At 34.7% G+C, this 18089-nt stretch overlaps 1 protein-coding gene across 23 annotated transcripts in view; it reads left to right on the forward strand.

Moving 5' to 3' along the window:
- Positions 1-12000: 12000 nt before the first annotated feature.
- LOC128215578 (protein phosphatase 1 regulatory subunit 42-like) overlaps positions 12001-18089 on the forward strand; it is a 34889-nt gene continuing 28800 nt past the window's right edge. For all 23 annotated transcript variants that reach the window (XM_052922266.1, XM_052922271.1, XM_052922268.1 and 20 more), the window contains exons 1-5: positions 12001-12238; positions 13232-13367; positions 13731-13900; positions 14313-14451; positions 16228-16462. In XM_052922266.1, the coding sequence (XP_052778226.1) occupies positions 13233-13367; positions 13731-13900; positions 14313-14451; positions 16228-16462 (679 nt within the window). In that variant the 5' untranslated portion in view covers positions 12001-12238; position 13232. The remainder of the gene's footprint in view (positions 12239-13231; positions 13368-13730; positions 13901-14312; positions 14452-16227; positions 16463-18089) is intronic.

An 18089-nucleotide genomic window follows, 5' to 3' on the forward strand; every position in this document is an offset into this window, starting at 1 on the left:
GTTACATACTACTATAGAAAAGACTTAATGCCATTCATGCGATTTCACCGTCACAGCGTTGTGAACAATATATAGGAAAAGATACATTGAGATAAAAACCACCTCACTTCAACAAACAGCAGACGACAAGACAACACACACACAAAATCATTAAGCATTATGACTGTTGTTTTTGTCGTGGACCTTGTATTTAAATGGTATCAGGGTGTCCGCCTTTACTGTACCCGACCCACACAAACATATATGCAATGGAAATCGATGTTTAATCTCAGGTGACGTTATACATACATTTACTGAATATTATTCCGTTTATTCACAATTTCATGATACATATTTTATATCATAATACGTTGAAACATTATTCAATATATAATTAATGCTTGACATATTGCTGTTAGTCCGTAACGTCTATTGATTTGAAAAACGTTCCGAATAGTCTTGAGAAAAACGCCACCAATTTTTCAAAGTACGTAGGATTCCTCAGTTCCTCTATTTCATCGTCCGATGGTTTTCCACCAGCCGTCGCTACCGTATCGTCTAGATTTTCACTGTCGTCTGCTTCTGTCACGTGCAGGTCATTGAACTCGCGGTTCTCCAGAAGCTTCATGGTTACCGTTAACTTCCGGTTCTCAGCACTCTGGGGACCCCAGACGCTCTGTTCTTCGACGCCATACCTGTCCGATATCCGCCGGAAGAGACACTGGCGCGCCTTATTGACATTTTGTTCACCGCGAAGGAGACCCAGTCGCCGGTACAATTTCATTGTTTGACACTGGAGATTTGTGAAATAGTGACCTCCAGACATCTTCTGGATCTCCGTGATTATTTTAAAAAGTTCAGAAACTTGAAATGCCCTTTCATTTTCCGAGGCTTTGTTGTTTAAAGCAAATATACGACCACCACATTGTTGTAGGAACGCATGAAATTCTGCGTTTCCACTGGAGACTAAATCTTGCAGTGAGATGTTTTCTGCGTCTGTTTTGTCTTTTCCCGTCAATACTATAATCGTAAATCGAGCGACACTGGGACCAAACACTTTAAAGAACAAATTTTTCGTTTTAATGCACTCTCTTGTAAATCTTTCAGGCGACATGACGTAAATAAGCGCATGAAAACCGGGAGCAAGCGCCGCGTACATGCGCACAAGCTGCGTCGACAGGAGCTTGTTTCCGCTCCCGGTGTCGAAAAATCCCGGGGTGTCGACCACAACTACTCTACGGCCATCCACTTCCCCCTCTGCTGACGTCACTTTCGCTGTGACCGATCCCAGGCCCGCTGATGAGGCGAAGGCCGTCCGTCCGAGGATTGTGTTTCCGGTCGAGCTTTTCCCCGCCCCTGTTCTGCCTACCAGAAGCAGCCGGTAATCTGTAATATGTGTTATTTTATCATTTATTCACACACATTCACTTTTTATTTTGTCAAGGTAACATATCGTTACAACAGATATGTAATAACATATACAGGCAATATAGTAAACAGCATGACGGAAAATACCAAATTCAGGCAATTTTACCACCGGGTACAGTGACAAAATACTGACAGGCATGATAAAGAAAATCAATGTAATACAAAATTTTATAGCTTAAGAAGTTTGCATGTACACTACTCGTTGATTTGATTACAATTCATAACATTTTTTTTCTCTGCAAATCATGAAAACCTACCAGACTATCAAATTTATAGCATAGTACGAAACTACTTTTAAAATGCTAATTGTCTTTAAACATGTTGTTTAAGATGGTTTGTCTGTTTGCACATTTACTTAAAAACAGATACTTATAATAAATAAAAGCTGGTTACCGTTTGGTTTCTTTATTTCCTCCATTTATTTAAATGATTTAGATATCTTGCGAATGATTTAAAGACCCATTATCTGTAAATTTGATTAAATCAAATCTCGAATATATGAATGGGTGGGTGGTGTCTTTTTATAACTAATTAATGTGAAAACTTGTAAAATGATATTAATTTAATTAATTGTAATAAAAATGAAAGTTAAAACAAAAACTAAAAGTCGGCAACAGGGATCAAAACGAGTAGCTATCAGTGAACCGGAATACCTCGGTCATTGCCTATCTCGAAGCTTGCCGGAGATGGCCGAGTTTTTATGATTGGCTATCAGTCTGCAGACGGTCCCGTATCCACTTCACCACGATGACAGTTTATTGCAGAATCTTTTATGAAATTTGTAATTTGGAAATAATTTGTTAACATTTGAGTGAAAGTTGTTAGCATTCAATTTTTTTTGCATGATTTGTACGTCGTGTAAACAAAGTTTTCCATTTTGTCGGTATGTTTCGTTATAAGTCAAACTTTTAATAAGAAGTGTTCAATAGGTCTAATTCAGCCAGTAATCTATATCTTCTTTTATTCGTAAACACATGTATGAACTAATATTTACATTTGCCTTTGATTTTCTGTACAATAAAATTGTCGTTTATTTTGCATGAAGGGGTCGACCTTTCCCCTGTAGGCGAAGTTTCGCAAGAAACAACCGAGGTGGTATTCAATATTCAAATTAAGTTAATCTTATGGTCGGTCATACATCATTGACTTCATTCATTCTATTGGTCAGTTTATAATAACCGTTATCCGATTAGCTATATCGTTGTTAGATCCAATTAAAACCAATATTGAATACTCGCCCAGGGTCATGCATATAAAAAACACGAATATAAAAAAAAATATCAATAATTTTCTTAATAAACGCGAAAATCATCAAACCAAAATTATTATTATCACACAAAAAGAAGTAATGAAAATGGGGAAGTGTAAACATAAGGACTGACTCTCATTGTTCGTGCGCTTAAAAATCAAACAAGAAGCGTTAGCGCGCTTTTGGATTTGCAAAATCGCGGCCGAGCGTTCATATATAAAATAAGAAATACATTCTTAAATACGCAGCTTAAAACAGTGTATGTGCCTTTAATATGAAATCTGAGCCAAATAATTAAGGCAGGTTTGTATTATGTGTCCGACTCATGGTTTTGTTTTAAAAGCAATAAAGTCATACAAATGAGACGTTATGCAGAAAGCGGAACTTTGATAGTGTAATGCTATTGTTTGAAAGCGGGTTTAGTCTATACTTTATACAGATTAGAGATATTACATGTACTCAAACAGTGTATGTATAGTTTGTTAAAATACCATCTGCTAAAATGAGTACTGCGGCTTAGCCTGTGGTATTGGGATACAAGGTTTGTTTGTGCGGGAATGTCAAGCATTCATGGATGGATTGTGTACATGTAAATGAATAATATACACATGCACAATGCACGACCTCACGAACTCGACCACCAAATTTCCTCAAAGATTTTTTTTGACAATTCAATTCCAAATTGTGCATTTTGAGCGTATTCTTTTTTCCAATATTCATTTATTGTACATAAAAAGTACACTAGGACGATTTTAGGTCCGCTACATCCGCTAGTGATGATCGAAGACATGATTATGTAACCGCTACAAAAACATTTTTAATTCTGGTTATTAAAGCAATTTTCAGCATGAACATATCATAAATAAACTATCAAACATATTTTCATAGGTGGTGTTTTCAATTGTCTTAGTGGTACTTTGTCAATGTTTACAAATCTGCAGTGACTGTCTGCTTCAAAAGCAACAATGTTTTATTTATTTATTTTGTCTGGTTTGAACAAAACACTTATCAATTGTTTTCAACAGTTTATTAGTGCTTGACAACATTTTTCATCATCCCTTCGCTTTGCTATCGCATTTCACGGTATTTCAGAGTTCTCAGCGTACATTCTGATTGGCTGACGTTCAATAGCTCCGCCTACTGTTGGTGTTCCAATAATTGGCTGTTACACTACTCAATTATCGATTAAGGAGATTACGGATTATGGAAACACAAGTCGTCTGCTCATTACACAAATACACAATAAGCTGTCATATGGCAAGGCACGTGGGAAGATGAAAGGGCAGCACGTCACATTTTAACCCCCCCCCCCCCCGCATTAACCTAGAGTAAATTCGCCGACAGAAAACTGGCCCTCAAAGGGGCAGCATGGTGTTGGCACGTGCTCAAAACACCTAGCGGAACCAATTCTATCAGGAGTATGTTTCATTTATGACAGTGGATTACAGAGCCGTTGTTCTTTGGTGATAAATCCGATAATACAAAAGAAATAAGTATCTATTAACGGGACAGAAGGCGATAATAGTGCAATTGTGAAAAATGCACTACCTAAAAAGGAAGCAGGGCGATTAGAAAAAGGGCTGGGGCGTATCGGTCTAAAAATCGTGCTAGCTGGAGCACTTATTTTTATTAAACAGATATATCAAAATATCTTGAACATTTTTTTAAACAACTTAGGCGGCAAAGGCAGTAATTTATGTGTGAAATAATTGGTAGAGTGCAACAGAGATCTGATAAAACTTTTAACACGATTTTTATGTAATATCGAAGTAAATTATTAAGAACCTTATACAATTAAAACGAATGGTACAAACACCTTTTAAGATGCTCAATTACCCTAAAATAGTTAATTCCCCGTAAGTATTGCTAAAAATTGTAGATAAATAATTTTTTTCCGCTACTTCGCCTCGTGGTTCACGAAATCGAGTGGTCATGTTTCCGAATCATACCATACTATTTGGATTGGTATTTTTTAAAACTCAAATTGATCTAAAGGTATGGCTTAAAAAGAAGAGAGGACAATGTTTCGGCTATATAGAAGAGTAGTTCTTTGAAAGCGCCTAGGGAAACGTGCTTGGTTGTCTTATGACACTTAATACGTAGACGGCAAACCCGTAACTAACGGTGACGCTACCCTGAAATCGAGCGCCGGCGCGACCGGAAGTGGACGTCCAGGTGTCACAGACGTACCTCCGGCTCAACACTGTAGGAACATAGGTCCTACAACGGCTAGTGACTCCCAGACGCCTACCGGAACTGCATCCCGCACCAACTAGCGGTGCGCCGAGGCTGGACTCTCCATACTGTCATGGAATATTAATGGCTTGTCTAGTAATAAATTGAATGAAAGTGATTTTATTGACAAAATTTGTGAACATGATATAATATTTCTCTTTGAATCGTGGGGGAACAAAAACTCGAAGTTTGAGTTAAATGGTTATAAATGTTACAATTTGTTTAGGAAATTTCAAAATCGCCGAGCAAAAAGAAATAGCGGGGGAGTTGTTGTTTATATTCGAAATAACATATCGAAGGGCATTACTATCGTTAAAAATCATTTCGATAGTGTTGTTAAAAATAAGTAAATCATATTTTAATTTCGATTCAGATATTTTTCTAGCGGGTGTGTATATATGGGTCGAAGGATCACCAGCATATAATCTCATAAATGAAGATATGTTTGATATTGTACAAAATGATATAAGTATTTTTCAATTACTTGGTAAAAATATGTTAATTGGCGATTGGAATGCTAGGGTAGGAAACGGGAAAAGAAGGGATTATACAGAACAGAACAGAAAATTTATTTTTGACTTAAGCATATACAGCTCATCGTCACATTACACAAATATAAACATAAATATAGAATACACACACACACACATAAACAATCAAAATATATAAAGTTTCATGTATAACACATTTTAAATGAGTTTTGCATCATTGACAGATTTTTCAGAAATTACTCAAAAATGGAAAGAAAAAAAGGAAAACATCAACCAAGTTACACACAAATCAGCGTGCATGATGGTTGATATGGAAGTGAGAATGTTAAATATATTCTTTAACACATAAACCTTGAAAATTGTGGAAAGAAATCGAATAAGACATGAAAATAGAAGCAGTATTGCGGTTTATAAAGGAACCTAATACCAATAGATTGGAGATACATCATGTGTGATAAAACAACAACAGGAAACAAAACAAACAAACATGTACAAAGGTACAAAGAAAATACAAAGACCTATACAGCTCGTCTAGTTTTTGGTGACAATTTATGAATAAAACCATTAGGCATTGTTCTTTCTTATTTCAAAGGTTTTTAGTCAAAAAATTGCTAATTTAACAAGAAGTGATTTATTATCAGTTTGCAGTAGAGAGAAAAACTTAGCCATACTAAGATTTTCTTAATAGTATCTGGGTATAAAGATTATATTGAGTGCGATAGAACCGTTGATAGTATTGATGATGACGAGTATTGCCCAGATTTGCCCATTGATCGCCGTTCACAAGATAATACTTGTAACGGTCATGGGATCAAACTGTTTATGCAAAGCATGCTCGATGCGTATTGCCAACGGTAGAATAGGCCACGATTTTAATATTGGGGATTTCACATATGTATGTTCTACAGGCGCTAGTGTCATTGACTATTTACTGTTAAATGAAAATGATTTCAACCCAGCCCGGAATTTTACAATTGGTTCTTTCAACGAATGGTCTGATCACGCCCCAATCTACTTTAGTATACCATTAAGGGATAGTTTAGTACATAGCCCCCAGAAATATGTTAAATCAAGCATTCGTTGGAATAATGAGCTTTGTGAAACTTTTCTGCGCAATATTATTGCGAAATTACCAACTTTTAATTCGATTACTATTGCTGCGTCTTTAAATAGTCGGGATGATGTTAATGATTGTATATCGAAATTTACCGATGTTATTAACTCAGTAGCAGAGCCCTTGTTCTCCAAAACTACTGTTATAACTGATAAGCCTTATGTTGACCGAGGTATTTGTAAAAAGGCTGATTGGTTCGATGAAGAATGTCTTAATGCTAAATGCTTGTATATAGGAGCTCTAAATAAATATAATAGTTCTAAAAATGATAATAATAGGCAAGAATTTTGCGATACTAAAACTTACTATAAGCGCCTTATTAAAAAGAAGAAAGGGCGATGTGAAATAGATAAAATAAAAGAAATTGAGAAGCTAAAACATTGTAAACCTAAGGATTTTTGGAGGCATTTCGATATTTTTCGACGTTAAATGAAAACATGCCGACCGCATCGAATGATAACGCGGAACAGTTTTGTAATAATCATAACTTCGATAGTGATGATTGCATTTTTGAGGAACTTGACTTTCCAATTACCGCAAGGGAAATTGAAACAATAATTAAAGATCTAAAGAAAAATAAAGCTTTTGCTGGTGATAAGTTAATAAATGAGTAATAAATGAGTATTTCATTGCTACTATCGACGTTTTGTCGTCTCATTTAGTCGACATTTTCAACGGTATTCTTCGTACGGTTTTTTTTCCTGACCAATGTATGGAAGGTGTTCTAGTTCCTTTATTTAAAAAAAACGATCCTCTTGATGTTAACAATTACAAAGAGGTATAACGCTAGTTAGCTGTATTTCTAAAATCTTTACAAGAATTATAAATAAACGCATTACAAAGTGGGCTGAAAATCACGACGTCATAAGCGATGCCCAATTTGGTTTTAGGAGAGGACGCTCAACTGTAGATGCTATCTTTGTATTGAATGCTGCCATAAGTAAATTTTTGAATGAAAATAAGCGTTTAGCATGTGCATTTATAGATTTTAAGAAGGCATTTGACAGTATTTATAGAAATGGTCTATGGTTGAAATTATATAACCTAGGTGTACGTGGCAAAATTTTAAAAATCATACGAGATATGTATTCCAAGGTAAAAGCACGTGTAAGAAACTGTAGCACATTTTCTGACTTCTTTGAATGTTCCAAAGGCTTAAAGCAAGGAGAAATTATGTCCCCGATATTATTTTCTCTATTTTTAGAAGATCTAGAGTTGTTTTTACTGGACAGTGTTAATTCTGGTATAACTTTAGAAGAGATATCTTTTACACTTATGTTATTTGCAGATGATCTGGTAATAATGGGACATTCCCCCGAAGGCTTGCAAAATAGCTTAAATTTGTTAGATTCATATTGTAAAAAATGGGGATTAGAACAGAACAGAACAGAATTTATTCGATTTAAACCATTACGGTTTCTCATCATAAAGATATACAAAAAAGATCGATACAAATGTTAAACAATAAGCAAAACAAGAGTATGAGTTGCTACATATTAACAAAGTGATGTTTAATACGTTATTTCTAATTCGATATGCATCTCTTATATAGGTGGCAAGATTATTAAGTTCGTTTCTTCTTTTAGAATTAAGCAGTAAACACATTTTAAAAACATTTGGATTTCTCCAATAAAAAGTTTTAATGTGTCTTCGTCTAAGCTCTTCATAAGGTGCACATTTAAACAAAAAATGGAACTCATCTTCAATGTTATTTGAGTTGCACACTTGGCATACACGTTCAAGTCTTTCAATACGATTTCGTCCCCCGTATCTTCCGGTTTTATTCTTAACCGATGTGTAGAAGTTCTCATCTGAACGACTAAACGTCTCTTTTCTGAATTCCTAATGACGTCCAAATATTGCTCGTACTCAAAGTTTAATTTCATATGTTTATACAATAAGGATAAAACGATGTTATTTTCTAAATCCCTATGTCATTCCTGCATGAAATTGTCGATCATGGTTTGTTTAAATTGCACAATTAAATGATTGCAATTAATAGACTGGGGATCTTCCCACACGTATGCATATCCATATCTGCATAATAATTCTTTAATTTTTGATAACCAATTTGATTTACCATCGATACAGTCTTGTAACAAACAGTTATATATAGCATTTATAACACAATTTTTACTCTTAACCACTTCCAACCAATACTTTATAATTCTGGAAAATCTGTTTATATACAATGGGTATCGTTGCAATTCTCCATAAATAGCGGCATTGCTACACGATAATTTAACACCTAAAATGCGTTTACAAAACTTCAAATGTATGCGTTCGATCTCCTTAGATTTAACATGACCCCATATTTCACATGCATAGTTTAAAATTGACGCTACAAATGAGTCAAAGAGCTCACAACAAACCTTAGGACTAAAAGTTAAGTGTTTTGTTTTTAATAACAATGTGTTCATGGCTCTTAATCCTTTACTTGCCACGGTGCTTTGATTCGTACTGAATGTACCATTTGCACTAAACACGCTACCTAGGTAGTTAAATTCGTTTACAACATCTAATTCAACACCTTCATAAAACCATTGTTCATTGTTTAATTTTCTACCTCCGCTTAAAAACTATTATTTTTGTTTTGTCTGTATTGACACTTAGCCCCCAGCTAGAGCAATATTCGTGTAGTTGATTTAACCTGTTCTGAAGATCGTCGGGGGTCTCCGCAAGGAGGGCCATATCATCGGCGTATAATAGCAGTATAAGGGAAATGTCGTTTAACGATAATCCGCTTTCGAACCTAGATGCAAGGTAAATTTCTAGGTTTTCTACGTAGAGTGAATAAAATATCGAAAGACATACTTCTCCTTGAGCGAGGCCGAATTTTAGGTCCATAAAATCGGAGAAGTTTCCACAGTGCTTCACCTGTCTCCGTACCGATTCGTACATGGCTTTAGCAATGTTCAGAACTTTTCCAGAAATGCCTAAAGTTTTCAGTTTGTGCCACAGGGCGTTTCTTTGGATACTGTCAAAGGCCTTCCGCATATCTATGAATGAGCAATATAGTCTTTTACCGTTCTGTAAATAGTGCTCAATAAGTCCATTCAAATAAAAAATGGCATCTACAGTAGACATGTTTTTCCTGAACCCAAATTGTGCATCGGTGATAATATTGTACTTCTCACAGTTAACAGACAAACGGTGGTTAATAACAGATGTAAAATTCTTGGCGAAGCAACTTATCATAGTAATACCTCTGTAATTATTGACGTCATTTCGGACCCCCTTTTTAAATACTGGTACTATAATGCCGATCATCCATTCTTTAGGGAATACTCCGCTGTGTAATATGTGATTAAACAAATCGACTATATGACCTATCAAAATGTCGCCCGCTTCAATAAAATATTCATTGATAAGAAAATCAGGACCACCAGCTTTCCCTCGTTTTAATGTTTTCATTGCACGTTTAACATCGTCCACCGTGACGTCAACGTCTAACTCCTCGTGCGGAAGGGGCACGTCCTCTTCTATCACGGCAGCATTATGACCGTGTTCAGTTTCTTCTGATAGAGATTTAAAGTATTTATAAAAGTCCGTCATGCTAATGTTTTCTCCCATCGGCGACTTTTTCTTGGAGAAATACTTCCAGAAGTCTTTTGGGAGTAAACCCTGATAAAAGTAAGATTGTTGTGTTTAGAAAACTCGGCCCTATCAAAAATACTGAAAAGTGGTCATACAATGGCTATAACTTAGAAGCTGTTGACAACTTTAATTACCTTGGGACTGTTTTTAACTCTACCGGAAGTTTTATACTGAACCAAACAACACTAGCGGGGAAAGGCTTAAAGGCTCTTAATGTCCTTCTTTCAAAATTCAAAAACAAGCCTCTAAAATCAAGTACGATATGTCAATTATTTGACGCATTTGTATCACCAGTTTTAAATTATGGGTGTGAAATTTGGGGGTTTGGAAAGGGTTCATCTTAAGTTTTGTAAATTATGATTACATGTAAAACAGTCAACATCAACAATGTCAGTATATGGAGAACTTGGTAGATTTCCATTGTTTATAACAAGGTATACAAGAATTATAAAATTTTGGTGTTAAACACTCAATAACAATAATATCATAGTTCGCACAATGTATAATGATCTTGTATCAGACTCTATGAAAGGAAAGTCCAATTGGGCTAGTCATGTAAAAATATTGCTGGACTCAGCTGGTTTTTCAAATGTTTGGAATAATCCCAGCTGTGTCGATATGAAATCTTTTTATTTAGTTTATAGGGAACGACTTATTGATCTGTTTAAACAATCTTGGTACAACGCTATTAGTTACAGCCCCGTTTTGTGTACTTATAAACATTTTAAAATATCTTTCGAACGTGCTGAGTATCTCGATAGATTTGCTTCTAAATATCGAATTCCTTTTACTAGATTGCGACTTTGGTCTCATCATTTACGTATTGAAACTGGGCGTTATGGCAACAATAGAATTCCTCATAATCAACGTTATTGCACCATATGTAATAGTGGCGATATTGAAGATGAGTTTCACTTTGTTTGTGTTTGTAAGGTATTTACTGATTTACGTAGACTACATTTAAAACGAAAATACTTTGTTAGGCCTAGCATGATTAAATTCATTGAACTTATGCAAAACAGGAACCATACCATTCAACTTAATTTGTGCAAATTTATTTCTAACGGATTCGAACGACGTCATGACATTGTAAATATTGTTTCGTAACCACTATCACCTAGGTAAGGCTTACGTTCAGAATATAACTCTACTTGATTTATATATATGCTTATAATATTTCTTCCTAAAATTTGATTGTTTACAAAGTACCTGATTGTTATATGATATGCCACTCTTCGTGACAAATAGAATTTAAATATTTTGCTTAACGCTTGTTTTTTCATCCTCTATGTCAATTTTAACACTATTTAGTACATATCTAATGTGCAAAATACTGATTATTAATAGTGATCATATTATATCTGTCGTGTCTCACATTCAAACCTATTGTATTGTCATTGTATATATCTATAATTGAATTATATTTTGATCATGTAATGAGGAATACGATTGTGTTCAAATTACTTAATAAATGTGTTGAATCTTGAAAAATCTTGTGACACGGGAGCAATAAACAATTAAGGAATTAATGCACAGCAGTGAATTTTCATGTCAAACCTTCCTTAAACTAAGCATGTAAATAAAATTATTTTGGACACCTACCATGCCTGATATACATGTACTGTATAATTTAGACTTACTATGCATGTGTTATAACTGATTAATATATGAAAAATCCAGAAAACTGGCAGCGTCGATAATAAAGATAGTATTTCGGACTTCAGTTCAAAATTAAGCGGGATTCTGGAGGTGACCTCATAAACAGTTTTATTAGCTACATTATAAATATAGTCGTCTGTAACCTTTAGGATTGATTTTCCTTGGTTAAATCTTCGGCACACCGTTTTGTTTTCCCTAGCAACTTCGCACGTGTTGTGTGAAAATTAGCATGTATTATTGCACGCTGTGCAAAACTTTGTTTACACCATTTAGTCAGCAAAGGACGTTATAGCTTACTTAATGAATATTTATTAAAGAAGTAATATTCAATTACATATTCAGTGTTTTATCATCAAAGTATTCAATCAAAGGAACTATTTGAAGATCTACTTTTTTGGCATCGTTATTTCCGGCAGATGCTAGTCGGTCATGGGTAAACAAGATTTACTGAGAAGTTTGCATTTATTTTGAAAGTGAATGCAATAAGTAAGTGTATTTTCAGTATTTACACATTTATAATCAAAATGAAATGCACATAATGTTTATCTGCAATATCCAAGTTCCAACAAAAACTGAAAGATATTACCTGTCAAAACTGAAATTTATGAGTTTGAAGTGTCTAACGCTGTGGCATTTCTGCCTGTAAATTTAAGACACTATAGATGCTATAGAGTTAACACTTGTCCAGGTATAAGGCTGTTCTGATTATCTTTGGATATGATGATCATCTAAGTCCAGGCTGTCAGTCTCCATTCGGGGATCCGTTGCAACCATAAAGGAAAAATGGGGAAAAGTGCTTTGCGCCATTGACATTGTTGTCGCACCATTCTATTCTAAAATTCTATATCTTGCATTTTTCTTGTGCTTCAAAGTTTAAAAATCTGGTTATGGAACAAGTGTAGTGTGTGTATGGGTAAGAACTAGCCATCTGGTTAGCACAGTTGGTAACAATGCCATTCTAGTTTTCCAGTAGTTGTTGGTTTGAGCCCCACACTGGGTGCACTTTTCCACCCAGGTTAACTTCATTGATGTCAGAAATTAAACCCTAGAGTGCCTGGATCGGACTAAAAGGTTCAAGGGGTGTGGAAGTATTGTGTGTTGATATAAACCTGGTTAGCTCTGTTGGTTAGAGCCCCATGCTAATGTTCTAACAATTGTGGGTGGGAGCCCTTCTTGTGGGTTGGAGTGCACTTTTCATCCCAGGATTTACTTTTCAGGTGATCTGATCATCTCAATCTTTCAATTGGGATCTAATTACCTGATATTGATAGAACACTATGCAAGTGTTCTGGCCAGTCAAATGTGTGAGCTCCTGACAGGGCATATCGTTGTAAAATGTACAGGCAAAATGTTGATATCTTAGATTTTCACCTGGAGCAGCATTAAGTTGCTGAGTACAATATCATTTATATAAGCCTTCTGCTAAGCCAAAAAACCTGCTTCCCATTTTTCTATTTGAACGTGCATTCTTATTTTCAGAATGGTGAAGCTGACAATTGATTTGATAGCGAGGGGAACCTCGGGGTACACAAAGAAAAAGAGAGATGAAACGATGAACCATTACTTGAAGAGGCTTACTCATCTTTATCTAGAGAACAAGTGCATTGACGAAGTTGTGAGTGTTTTTACTGTTTCTTTTATGACATCTTATTTTGGCAAAAAGAGATGGTCGAAAAAAAGTATTCATATTATTTCTTATCCCTTGACTTCCATTTTTACAACTGTGCAACAATCTGTTACAATTGAGGATCGAGATCTTTATATTGATCATCAGTCATATTTTATGTGATTTGCTTTATTGAAGGCTTTGAAGTTGTATTTCTGAAGTGTGTATTGATTTGTTAAACTAAATGATAATTTTAAGATTGTAATAAAGTACTAGTAATACATCATTATAATTTTCGGAAATAATTTGAACCATATATAAGAAACTTTGCTCTTAAGTAATAATTAACTGGTCTGTTTAAAAAAATTACAGGGAGAAGACATGTCAATGTGTAGGAACCTGTCCGTCCTTTATCTGTATGACAACCAGCTGACGTCGATCCCAGCCCTCCACCACAACCAGTTTCTGACAATGCTGTATCTACAGAATAATCATATCAGTCGAGTAGAGGGTCTACAACACCTTCACAGACTTACAAAATTGTGAGTTGTTGCAGTTATATGAAATTAAAATTTAAATAACATGCAAGATTTTGAGCAAAGAGTTTTATTTGTTAGTTTAGTAAATAAGGAAAGAACTTTTATTTCCACCTTTTATTTTTTGTGTATTTGCATGCAAACAACTTAAATTAAAACTTAAGCAGCTATCTTAATATGTCCTTTTTCTTGAAATTGGCAGATAATTTTGGTGTTTGCCCTGTGCTTTTCTCAGCGTTTCAGATGGCACTTATATTTTAAATTACTGGATCATCGTTTTATTGCTATATTTACATTACCTGCCTTTCTAGCAGTACTAGGTATATGGGCAGGAACTGTATAATGGTAGTATCAATTTTCATTTGTTCTTGATCATTGTTTCATTTAATCGCTATATTTACTTAACTTGCTTTTCTAGGTACCTGGGTGGGAACAGTATAACAGTTGTAGAAGGGCTGGAGAAGCTGGAGAAACTACAAGAGCTTCATCTGGAAAACCAGTCTCTACCGCCGGGCGAAAAACTTCTCTTTGACCCACGTTCTTTAAAAGCCATATCTGTGAGTTGTCTGGAATATTTATCAATTTTCTGATTTTCCCAGGTTTTATAAATTAATCATTAGAACACATGTTTTTATTGTGTTTACTCTACTTAATAGTATTACAGTAAAACTGCGATCGCTCGAGGTCGCCAGGGACCGAGCCAATACCTCGAGGGAACCGATGTTTCGAGCGATCCGATTTTCAATTTTCCAGTTTGATATGAAATATCTTTCATTGTATTTTAAGTTTGAAGTCGTCAAACAGACTGTTTACTAAGACACCGATTATGTGTTGCGTTGTGGAAATCGCTAATATGTTCAAAGGCTGTCATAAACTAAATGTAAAACGCAAAAGAAAAAAACAAACAATAATGAATAAATAGAAATGTTTATTTTAACAAAAAAGCACATTTTCGTAACAAGCAACATTTGAATGACAGTACATATTGTGGCATTAGTCAGATTTAAGTTTCGCAAAATCAATGATTGTTGATTGGCGCATCTTGTCAGTTTCGCGGAACTGTTCAATCGTAATGTGACGTGACAGCGTACAGAGCATCTGAAGATCACGGTCAGCATCAGCAGTGAATTCAAAGAACCTAAGTTCTTTATCATTTGCCATATTGCAAAGCAAAGTGACAAGAAGGAATTCTTTTCAGATATGTTGGATCGATATGGTAGTGTTTTAATCATGTTTTTATTACTCATCTAAATTTCTCACAATTAACTTCTCGTCATTAACTTCTCATAATTATCATCTCAAATGCCCATATCAACTAATATCGGTCATGCATTAACAGTGATAAACGGTTTTTCACACCTTATCAAATTGCCTTTCAACTGTCATTGTAAATTTTACAACTTGCGAAAATTTTAACACCTGGCTATTGTTTGTTTATTTCGGAACACGCGTTCAGGAAAAAGTGTGAAATTATGACCTCGAGGGAGCCATAAGGTTTTGTGCACGATTTGGGTACTTGGGACCGAGGATATTGCTCGACTGCTCAACATAATTAGGTTTCGAGGCAGCGTGGGTATATTTTATATGAAAATAGAAGGAAAAAGTTTGGGACCAAGCTCCGACCTCGAGGGAACGCCGGTTCTCGACCGACCGCTTGTTCGAAGGAACGCAGTTTCACTGTATATTGATTTAAACATGATGAATATCCTGGTTACTGAGGATGATATTCCAGGGTTATTACTTTTTTAAAATCTTGATTCTTGATTGAGCGTTCCATACGTATATCATTCTTTAAGTTACCAAATAGTACAAAGATTCTCTTGAGTTAGTTTTTTGATGATAGCAATATGTATTGATGAAACGATTAGAGAGTGCAATCGATAAATCATAGCTGACAATGTTATGTCGTCAACAATCGATTGTGGTTGTTGAATCGATGTTGCTTATGTTATTCCAGTAATTACGTATCTGTTTGTAATGCCGTTACACTTACATGTACTTGATGTGGTGTGCATCATTTTGCAACTGATGTGCCATTATTATGTTTCTTGTGTTAAGTTGTTATGTTCATTTGTTAAATTTATAAAGACAGTATAAAGTTAAAGAAATTTACTAACTGTTCCAAAGTACATGACTTTAGTATCACACTTACTGATTCCAGATTTAATTAATCATGATAATACTATGTATAAAGAATGTATTCCAAATATATTATTATCTTCGGAATTGTTGTCCAATTGAAAATCGAAATGGTTGGTGCAATTCGATTCGATTATCGCAATATGCATTAAACATCATAGAATGTCAATGATATACATATCTTTCTGTTTCAGGGATCACTAAAAATGCTTAATATCAGTGGAAATAATCTAGACAGTATCAGAGACTTAGAGTGTTTAAGACAGCTCTCACATTTTATTGCAATAGACAACAACTTAAACGATATGAAAGAGCTAGCACATGTGTTTGGACAGTGGTATTGGTTAACAAGATTGGATTTAATGGGAAACCCTCTGTGTCACAAGGCCAAGTATCGAGATCGAGTCATAGTGATGGCGAAGCAGCTGGGTATGTTCACCTTATTTTAAAGTGACACTAGTATTTAAAATCAATACATACACAAGTTTAAAAAAAACATAAATTTTGAGTAAGAGACCTTTAACTACTAACTAAATAATACATAAATTTATGGAAAATATTAATTACTGATAACAAGATGGTAATCGTGTATTTACTAGCTGAAAAGGTACAAATATTAAATAACTGGTGAGTCCTTAAAGATTTACAGTGATTAACTATCATCTCTTCTGCACCTTTCTTTCATATAAAATATTGTATCCTTCATAAGAATCATTGTTTTTGAAATTAATTCATTCTTTTCGGTAAATTAACACAATTGTTTTAATTTGGGTTTGTCTTTTTGGGAAGAAGAGTGAAACCTTTAAGTAAATTCCCACATTTAAGTGTCTATAAGTCACTGTTTTTAAAGTCTCTTGGTATGATACAGGGGTCAACACTAATTTTATTTGCCAGTGATCCTAAGGGGACATCAAAAATTGAAATCAAGCTTCCCTTCCTGTGAAGTGTCCGTGCAAGATCTGTAAATTTGGCCTTTGTTTCTTCTAAATTCTAATTCTATTTTTTATACAGGCTTTATAAAGCTGCACTCTCACAGATTTACTTTTTTGACATCTTTTTCATTTTTTGTCTTTGAATGAGCCAATTTTGAGTAAATTGCGCATACTAGACGGCTGACAAAATATCATGCTGCAGTGTTTATTATTTACATTGAAAATTGTTGTTTTTATGTTTAAGTAACACTTTTAGAATATATCAAAAATTGCCATCTGATATTTTGTCATCAGTCTTCTATCACTGGTGTCTAGATATTTAGGCAGAAATTGGTTCATGTCAAGATGTTTCAAGACAAAGAAATATAAAAAGTTGTAAAAATGGTAAATCTGTGAGAGTGTAGCTTTAAGAAAAGATGATATTATATCCATTATTTTATAATATGAAGAAAAAATCAAGGTGTGGTATAGATTTTCAGATGTTTAGATATTACAAATTGTGTTCTGTTGTAATAACTAAAAGATATGATAAAACCAAAGATTAGATCTTTACCCTTTAAAGAAAGTAAAAACAAAGATTTTTAGCTTGACTATTCGAAGAATAGGTGGGCTATACTACTCGCCCCGGCGTCGGCGTCCGGTTAAAGTTGGGATTTTCTCTTATAAGTCCAATACCTTTCATTCAATTGAGTTAATACTTCACACAGTTGTTCAGGGCCATCACATGATGAGGTTAGATAACTCCATATTATTCTTTACACAGATTATGGCCCCTGATTGACTATGAAACTCAGGTTAAAGTTTTAGGGCAGGTTGGGATATTTATAAATAACTTCTATACCCTTTGTTCAATTGACTTAATACTTCACACAGTTGTTCAGGACCATCACACAATGAGGTTACATAACTCCATATTATCCTTAATACCAGTTATGGCCCCTGATTGTCTTAGGTTAAAGTTTTAGGGCAGGTTAAAGTTTTAGGGCAAGTTGGGATTTTCACTTAAAACTCCAATACCTTTCATTCAATTGAGTTAATACTTCACACAGTTGTTCAGGGCCATCACATGATGAGGTTAGATAACTCCATATTATTCTTTACACAGATTATGGCCCCTGATTGAC

This window comes from Mya arenaria, chromosome 13 (genome assembly GCF_026914265.1).
Source record: "Mya arenaria isolate MELC-2E11 chromosome 13, ASM2691426v1".
In the NCBI taxonomy this organism is placed as follows: Eukaryota; Metazoa; Mollusca; class Bivalvia; order Myida; family Myidae; genus Mya; species Mya arenaria.